Here is a 10,114-nt window from a genome sequence, read left to right on the forward strand (position 1 = left end):
TTAAAAGTGTCTAGTCGTAGTTATTGAGGGGGCAATGTAAACATTCTCATGACAACCGAGTCTACATAACCGGAGCGAATCTGAATTGTTATCCGGCCTAGGGCTGCTAACTCGGCAGTATTCCTCATAATAGTTTGTGCAATGTCTTTTCCTGTTACACCAACAACCCTTCATCACATACATACATATATGGTAGTATTACAGAGGAATATTTATACCCTGGTCAGGGCATATTAAGTTTGTCACGAAGTTTGTAACACCTAGAAGGAAGCGTCGGATACCCTATAAAGTATATGTATATTTAAATGATGTTGAGCTGAGTCGATTTAGCCATGTCCGTCTGTCTGTACATGCACTGTGTCTGACATTTACAGGTCTTGGTTTGAATGGCAGCATGGTCTAAAGTCAGAAAAGTGCTATAATATTCAGCTTGAAGTTACATTCTAAGCTTCATATTATTTCACAATATAATATAAAGCATTTGCGACAAGCGACAAATGCAACCAGTCATTGAGTTTTTGGGGACTCTGCTGGTAGTAGCAATAGCTACAAAGTCACACCAAAGACTATAACCTGGAACCACGGGGAGCAGTTAGCCCTTGAAGGTAACTCCAATCTGCTCATTGGGTTTGGCCTTTTGTGGAGATTCGTAGAGGCTGTGGTTTAAACCTAAATGCAGGCAGGGCATTTGTCCGGTGTGAAGTCGCATTGCGGCCGCGTGCCGGACCCAGAGTACGGCAGAGGTTGTAGGTCGGCCTCGAACCCGACCAAGCCGGCTAAGGTGTTTCCTTCCACCGAACCAATTGGTATCAAGGTATATGTGCAGAATGCATTCATACTTTGGTTCTTTAAAGTGTGAGTGCTGAATGCACTTATGCTTTGGGGCGCTGATTAACTCATTGTATTGATCTACATGCTTCTAGAAATAGAAAGCACCGTGAGGTTAAGCCTTCGCAGGCAGGTAGTCACGTAAATCACAACGGACTCTGTCCGTCTGTCTGCATATTTACGAACTAGTCCCTCAGTTTTTAAGATATCGTTTTGAAATTTTGCAAACGTCATTTTCTCTTCAAGAAGCTGCTCTTTTGTCGAAACTGCCGATATCGGACCACTATAACATATAGCTGCCATATTAACTGAATGATCGGAATCAAGTTCTTATATGGAAAACTTTTACATTTGACAAGATATGTCTTCACGAAATTTGGTATGAGTTATTGTTCAGATCGTCTCACTATAGCATATAGCTACCATACAAACCGAACGATCAAGGACTTGTAGGGAAAACTTTTGCATCTTTACGAAATTTGGTAAAGATTATTTTCTTAAGCAAAAATATAGTCTCCGAAAAAATTGTTCAGATCGGACTACTATAGCACATAGCTTCCATACAAACTGAACACATAGTTACTAAAATAAATGCACCTGTGAAGGCTATATTAGCTTCGGTGCAACCCAACTTAACGTTTTTTCTTGTTTTTTTATAAGCCAATACACATCTTAGACCATATTAAGAGAAAGCCTATCTGCCATGACATATTTTATGTTAGAAGAAATAAGATTTAATTTTTATATCAGAAGCTTAAATTTTTTCATAGCAATTGCAAGGAGTGAGTTTCCACATGCCTTATACAGGTTGTAGCGCCTTTTAATTTCAAAGAATGCGCTGGTTCTGCTTAACACAGACTTTTTTGCTTCAGCCTTTACTAATAGCCTTAGAAATAGTTCTTATGATATTACATACTTAGAGGAAACCAAATAAGAATTTGAAAACGTATCTCCGATTTTGAACGTAGACGAGGATGCGTCAAGTAAAAGACCAAAGAGAAGAAAAGTCACGAAGCTCTTCACTAAAATATGAACAAATAAGATTTTTTGATCCCCTTCAGTCTTCGCTTTCCGTGTCGATAAAATCAATTTTTCTATGCATTGAACCAAATTACTTTTATCGCAAAAGATTGAGTGAAAAAGCAAATTTTCAGTGTTATGAGGTTAGTCTTCGAAAGATAACATAAGTTTGGCATAAGGTATCAATGTTAATTGGGAACGCTACAGAGCATTGATTTATATTGACTTTGTCATATCTGAATTGTCATAATCTATAATCTAATGAAAAAATTAACCTATAGAAGGAAACTTATGGTGAGCGCTTATTTCAGGTTTTGACAAAACTTTATATTAACACTATGAGGGGCTAGTCCGATTTCTTCGTTTATTTGATACATACATATGACCATAGTATTATCAGGAAAGGATTTTCTGAATTTCAATTTCACAGATTGAGCGATATTTTCAATCGAATCTGATTTTGACAATTTGTGCCAAGAAAATTTGAATATGTGTGAAAGTGACCCTATGTTTTTGAATAACGTAATCACAGGTGCCAGGATGACTTTATTTTGTTTCCTTCCCTGAAAAGACCGATAAAAGGCTAGAATTTTGAGACGACAAAGGGGATCCAAGTAGCATGCACCTCGGTTCTCGAGGCTATTCCGTGCATTCCGTGACGCCTTCAATGCTTGGAAATCGCGCTGAATAAAAATAAACAATGTATTTTCTATAATAACAACACTTTCACCAATAAACGTTACCTACACTTTGTCAAATTAAAACTTTAATTTTGGAATGCATTGCGTTCTTAAAAGGACTGATAAAGGTATCTCTAATGACTTTTCGCAAGTCAAAGATATCACATAAAACAAGTTTGAATGCTGAATTAAATTTAATTTTTTTTGGCTTAATGCTGTTCCAAGATCCAATACTCTTCAGCGAAGAGAGTAATGTTTAACTGCTTTACTATGCCTCCTGAAATATCCTGCTAAAAATTGTAATCCCTCACAGAAGTAAAGAAGTGCAACTACTCGCTATTAGGTAACTGTGGAACGGCAATTCAATCTCTTTACGTACAGCTGCAAACGCAACCATTGGTTTTCGGAAAGGGCAAAAGAATAGCTGGCACGATGAGGAGTGTCATGTCGTAGTGAAGAGAAAACCGACTACCTACTCCTCGCCACCACATCACAAGCGGAATGGGTTAAATGCCGAAAGTTAAAGAGGAAGCAAAGAGCAAAGAGAGAGTGGTCTAAATGCGGGAGTACGAAGAGCTTGATAAGCTGGCCGACAGGGGTAATGCTCGAAAATTATTATTATTTTTTTTTTTTCAAGACCGAAGCTTACTCTTGGAGAAACCCCAGAAGTGATCTAGTGACTGATGCCCAGAGCATACTTAAATTATGGAGGGAACACTTCTCCAGCCTGCTGAATGGCAGTGAAAGTATAACACCAGGAGATTGTGAAACCGATCCCTAAACGGTGACGATGGAGTAGATGTTTCACTGCCCAACCATGAAGAAGTTCGAACAGCATTTACCCATCTGAAGAACAAATATAATATGGTCGGATGAAAGCATGCTCGACGATTGGAATTTAACTGTAGACTGGCCAATTTTAAAGCTCACCGTAAACAAACTGATTGGTCCTTATCAGTGTGGCTCCAGGTCTGGAAAATCAACAACTGACCAGATGCAACACCAAAAGCTCCGACAGAATCGGGAATGACCTCTTCGATACCTAACGAGGTTTCAGGTAAGGCGACTTCTTATCGTGCGACTTCTTTAATCTACTGCTGCAGAGCTGAATAGGAGAAGGTACAAACTTCTATAAGAGTGTACAGTTGGTGGCGTACGCCGATAATATTGACATCATTGATCTCAATATCCGTCGTTAGTTTTGCTATCTCCAGACTGGATAAGCAAGCAAAGCAAATAGGTCTGGTGGTGAACTAGGTCAAGACGAAATATCTCCTGTCATCAAACAAACAGTACTTGTATTCTTGACTCGACACCCACGTCACTGTTGACAGTCATAACTTTGAAGTCGTAGATAATTTCGCCTGTCTGGGAACCAGCATTAACACCAACAATAACGTCGGCTTCGAAATCCAACGCAGAATAATTCTCTCGATGAACAAAAACCAAACTCTATAGGTCACTCATAATTCCCGTCCTGCTATATGGTGCAGAACCATGGTCGATGACAACATATGACGAGTCGACGTTACGAGTTTTCGAGAGAAAGATTCGGGTCGATATATTAATTTTTCTAGACAAAATTATATGTTTTTCAAAGTGGTTTCTGCGAATCGTTTGCAAAAGTTTTTTATGGCTGTATTGGTTTGAACGACTTTTCTTTCCGTCATCAACTGTAGATTCGGGAAAGCGAATAGTAGTGCGACAAATAGGCATTCTCGAAAAAAAAATAATTTTGAGAAGCTCGTAAATTTCATTTGCCTCTATAAAGCCATTACCGCAGTACGACTGTCCTTAGCTCCCACGCCAATCTTAACTGATTATTATACAAGTAAATATGTATGTATGTAAAAAGATACTGTATACAAATTACAGTAAGAAAGTGGCACATTAATTAAAGTGAATTATTGGCGAATGTTAAGTCATCAACGGATATATAAAAAAACCAAAGGCGCACACAAGCGGACGCCGCAATCACCTTTGAACTGGTTTACACCTCCGCAGCTGCTTGCCATAACCCACATTGCTAGGACTCAGACTACAATTTGTGGCAATTCGCATAAATTCGAATTATTTCAACGTCATATTATGCGACATGCAACACGAAACAGATGACGACAACCTGAGTGGAGGCGGTAACATTTCAAAAATAATGCAAATTCGTCGAAAATCACGTAAACGCATCAGGAGAGCGAAGCAGCGCAGCAACGGAGCGCAGGGACAGCACAAATAAGGAAACGTGCCAAACGCGACTAATTTTGGCTATAAGAACTACGGACAACAATAACAACAAAAGCCAATAGATGCTATCATTCGTCAATTGATGGAGTTCTCGTCAGCTAAATATGGAGGTTTAGGGGCACCAAAACGGTGTTGGTAAGCGACAAATAGAAGAGAGACGCCATGGCCTATGCGTTGGCACCGTTTGTAGAGGGGTCAGTAGTGTTACAGAAGATGGAAAAATAATACAAAACTATAACAGAAATGCTAACCAACACATTGACAATAGCAAACAAGCTGTCGCATCGCAGCGGATTACAGGATTACTCAGTGACAATTTACATTTATATGTGTATGTGGGTACACAATTTTACTTACTTCACGTCATGCGGCATCGGTAGTGTTGCACCACGATCCAATAGAATTTTCAGTATCTCGTAATTGTTGCGATGCGCTGCCAATATTAATGGCGTGATGTCCGGCGTGAATGTCGACTTATTACGGTCAACAGATTCCCAGCTCTGTAATTAGTAATCAGTACAATGAAAAATAGATTATTTGACGAACAACAAACAGACAAACGGAAGACACACATACATGCTAATTGATTGTGGCCACCAGCGCCACCACAATTGCGGTTGCACTACTATCGATACTCACATAGGGTTGGCCCTCTTTGTGATGCGTTTCCTCCCACTGCAGTAATTCCTCCACGGCTTCGACGTACTCTTCCGATATGGCATGCAAGAGCGCGTCGCCCACTTCGATGCCACATTCCAGCAGCACAATGATCAAGTCGAAATTCTCATTCTCAATGGCAGAAATGAGCGCTGAGCGATTGAGCGGATCCACGCAGTTTATATTGAACTTATCCGGTTGACCCTTATTATCTTCAATTATTCTGGAATGTAAAATTCAAATTATAAATATGTACATATATGTTGAATTGGTTTAAAGTCATGTTACATACTTCTTAACACCCTGTATGTCACCACGTTCGGCCGCTAATATGAAATTCTTTTCAATCTCATTTAGCATATACTCCTCTCCCATAGAGATGTTGTAGTTAGGTTCACCCTTTTCGGGGTCATCATCGCCGCTCTTTTTTTGTGACATTTTGATGTACTCATATAATCAGCGAGCAGTAAAGTCTTCTTGTCTTAAAAGTACCGTAATTTTTAGTTACTTGGAAATTTATATAAGCCTACAAGTAAACAAGATAAATAATTCAATGAATCACTGGATATCGGACTAAACCTATTTATTTCGAGAGTTTGAGTCCTAATTCCAAAATTATTTTCACCATTTTCGAACTTCGAAATTATAAGTAAGTTCCAAACACAGTGCAACTGTGGGCGATGTTATTCTAGTTTTTCAATAATATTTTATACCCTGAGGACGAAATTTGTAACACCCAGCAGAAAATATCGGAAATATGATCGTCTGACTGTCTGTGTATACGCGATATCGCTCTTAAATTTTGCACACGCCCTTACATTACAAAAAGCTGAAAATTTGTCGGAATTGCCGATATCAGAACATTATATCATATAGCTGCGCTGCACTTATCAAAATCATGTCCTTATAAGGTAAACGATTGTATTTGTCAAAGGAGCTTCAGCTTCACTGCAACCGAAGTTAACGATTTTTTCTTAAATAAATACAAAATTGTTATGAAATGTCTGATTTTGATTTCTAACTCTAACTCATATTCGGTATCTACGGGCTTGAACAGTTCTGTTCCGATTTGGACAATATTTGGTCATAAGGTAGTATATTGCATAGGTATTAATCGTGGAAAGTTTTATTTTTAATAACTGCTGCTTCATTGTGTACTGGAATTTGAAAGCATCTAATGGAAATTAAAATTAGGTTATATGAGAAGTAGCCGTGGTTGAAGTCCGATTTCCTCCATTCTCGCACTCTAACATAAGAATATCGGAAGAAAATTATGTACTATATTAGGATAAAATCGGTAGAGCAGATCCCGATATAAGTGATTACAAATAAATGCGGGCTGTACCAGTTTTCCAAACCACAGATGCCCTTCCTTAACTTGGTTTGTTGTGTGAACTTTGTTTCTTAATTTAGGGCTTAGTTATGTCACTTCATACGTTTCCGATTAATGGCATTTTGTGGGCGTGATAGTGGTTCAATTATGCCCGTCTCGAACTTCGTTACAGCCTGCACGAGCAGACGGTTGGACAGACAGTCACCCGGGTTTTAACTTGTCTCGTTAACCTGATTATTTTTGTATTTAGAAACCTATAAATATCTCGATTAGTTTTCATTCAAACAACCGTTAGGTGAACTCTGTAGCAAGAGTATAAATATTTCAGGTATTTTATAATACATAGTTTGAATGACAAAATTGAAATTGTAAACCGACCAAGAAGTCGTTAGTTGCTTTCAATTTCAACTAATTTCTGTTAGCAAAACGAATAGATCTTTCAAGATCCATATCGGAAAGATAGTCAGTTTGTAAGAAGAGTCCCAAAAAAGTTGTTATCGACGAAAACAAAATAATTTTGAATGACCGCAAAGTTTAGCTGTTCGAGGCTATATAACAGTAAACCTGAAAATATCAACTGAACGTGAACATCAATCATTCACGAATATTTTGGTATAAGAAAGCTTGTGCAAAGTGATAATTCAGAGCAGTGATTGGAGCTGTTGAAGCATAATAAATCCGGGTTTTTGAGTCGATATTTGTCTACTCCAAAGCGTGAAAAAACGCAACAGTCGGCTGGCAAGGTTATGGCGTTTGTATATAGGGATGCGCATTGAATAACTTTTATTGACTACCTTGAAAAGGAAAAACCATCAACAGCGACTTTTACATAGAGCTATTAAACTGATTGAAGGACGAAATTGTGGAAAGGCGGTGCCATTTGAAAAAAAAGAAAGTATTGTTTCCCCAAGGCAATGCGTCGTGTCAAAACCCAGTGAAAAATAAGACGAAACTTCATAAATTGCGCTTTGAATTGCTTCCGCCTCCACCGTATTCTCACCGATCCGATAAGATTTCACAGTCTATGTTGATGGCTTAAAAAAACAGTTGAATAAGAAAAAAATAGAGCAAACTGGGAAAACTATGTTTTAGAACTCATTCGCTTTCGTACACAAACCCTAGATAAATAGCTGAGAAAGTTTCGAAAAAAAATAACGCGAGGCCTTCAAAATGACTGCGCAATAAAATACATACATGTATATAATCAGACCACATATCTCTAGTCCTTTTCGTAAATTATAATTTTCAAAACAGCGTTATGAAGCTCGATAAAATCTTTCTTTACCAAAGTCAGCTTCGACATTCGTTAAATAAATACTTGAATACTTGAACTATGAAGATATACAAACAAGATGCAAGTTCACAGAGACTACGGGTTTGTCATTAATCTGAATATATTGGATCCTGTTACAGAACTCCGTCATGATTGAAAATGCGAATGTAAAAACAAACTATTCTTTGCTCAACAATGAACCAATTTATGAAATTAAATATGAAGTGGTTTGAAACTTAGATAGTAAGCATATGAAGAACCGTGTAAGTCACAGCCTTTATGAATATGTAATTGGGCCTGATAAAGCTATATGTTCAATGGATGTCCACTACAGATAACAAGCGCAAGTGTGAGACCACTTCAGTTCCAGGGTTTCGCACTAGTTAGTCTGGGTCCTTTTGCGACCGCCGATCAAACATTGTACCACCAGTAAACACCAGACACCAAAAAACAGTCGAAACTGTGAACTTCACTTTGTAACTTGGCAAAAAAAAGTAAGGAAGAGCTAAGTTCGAGCATATTCGAACAGTCCATACTCCTGCAATTGGCAAGGATTAAAGCCAGAGAAGAACCTTCAGGTTATATGGGGTATAGAGCGAGTTTTCATCTGTTTTTATTCATTCTAAGCACAAATATGCATCGTTATAAGAAATCTTTATATTCGGTACATATGTATATGGAACCTAAGGGAAATATTTACCCGATTCAACCCAGCTTTGACACAGAGATATACTGTTAACAGAAAAGGATTCGCTCTGAATTTCAATTGCATGTCTCAGACATTTTTCGGTAAAAAGTCAACTATGTATAAGCACTGGGTTCACATAGTGGCTTTGGTTCGATTTAAGCAATTTTTAGTCTCAAATGCACTATTTGTGCAAAGTTTTATCCTGATAATACAACCGTTTGGTAAACAAAACTATTATATTTTGCAGCAGCATGTTGCAAGGGTATAAAAATAATTTTTTATAATTTCTCCAACTTTGCTTATAGTAAATGGCGCTGAAATCGATCAGCATTACATCACTAAAGGGTGTTACACGCGAAAACTAAGAAGTATTCTATTACATTATTTCTTTAAAAAATACGGTAAACCGTACATTTATTAATATTTTTTTCCACAACTTGTTGTTGTTTTTCTTGTTAGTACTTCGCACCAATAGTTCACAGGACATCAAAAGTTCCTTAAAATATTTTTTATTTAATTTTTTTAATAAAATTTCTTAATAATTGTTTCAATATAGTCTCTGAAAACTATAATAGTGTAGTTCTTTTTGGTTAAAAGCAATTTAGGGATATTAACACTTTAAACAAGATAATTATCTTTTAGTGTTATTAAAGTTTAATAAATTGTTTTCCTTTCAGGTCAGCTCTTAATCCATGTTTAGTAGATGTGTATGCAAAATTTCAGGACTTCGAAAAGGTGGAAGGACACATTTACTATTATTCATATTTAATAGTCCTAGAGCCTTGGTAAAAGATGCGCCGTATTCATTAGAAGGATAATTGAATTTTATTTTCATTTTATTACACTTAGTTTCTTAAATTTTTATTTTTTCACAATCATTAATTAAATTAACACCTTGTACAAAACAATCGATACTTTCACACTCGGATGTATATTTCCAACAGAATTAAATTATTTTTTTATTAATCTTTGCATTCTACACTTTCAGTTCCCATTATCCTTTTCCGTATTATCCACATAGGTGGCAACGTTTGAAGGATCATTTACCCTTTTTATCCTTGATGAAATATCCTCTTCAACACCTTTATTGTTTCCCAGTTTCGCCACTATCCATTTTCTTTAAATCCCGTGGTATAGTTGTTGAGAGTTCAAGAATTCGCGAAGAACTGAAAATAATTTGCTGTAACGCCTTGGTATATGCCACTAATTACATTAGCGTTTCGACAAAAGTCGGTCATGGAAAGTATAGCAAAAATTTAATCGATCATTGCAATAGACTTCAAGTTAACGGTTAGTAAAAACATAAGAAGAAACAATAAAAAATGGTGGGAATAAGCGAAAGCTAACAGCAAAACCAACAAAAAATCCAAATCAGCTGTTTAGAATTTTTTACA

The 10,114-nt window shown here is 37.1% G+C and overlaps 1 protein-coding gene across 1 annotated transcript; it reads right to left on the minus strand.

Annotated features, from left to right (window-relative positions):
- Nucleotides 1–5,122: 5,122 nt before the first annotated feature.
- On the minus strand, nt 5,123–9,891 carry LOC120768951 (transient receptor potential protein-like). The gene is made up of 4 exons (XM_040095777.1): nt 9,768–9,891; nt 5,719–5,952; nt 5,409–5,649; nt 5,123–5,269 (listed from the first exon to the last, which is right to left on the minus strand). The coding sequence occupies exons 2-4, from the start codon at nt 5,862–5,864 to the stop codon at nt 5,123–5,125; spliced, it is 534 nt and encodes a 177-aa protein (XP_039951711.1). The 5' UTR covers nt 5,865–5,952; nt 9,768–9,891.
- Between the last annotated feature and the right edge of the window lie 223 nt (nt 9,892–10,114).

The sequence above is a fragment of the Bactrocera tryoni genome, chromosome 1, assembly GCF_016617805.1.
Source record: "Bactrocera tryoni isolate S06 chromosome 1, CSIRO_BtryS06_freeze2, whole genome shotgun sequence".
NCBI lineage: Eukaryota > Metazoa > Arthropoda > Insecta > Diptera > Tephritidae > Bactrocera > Bactrocera tryoni.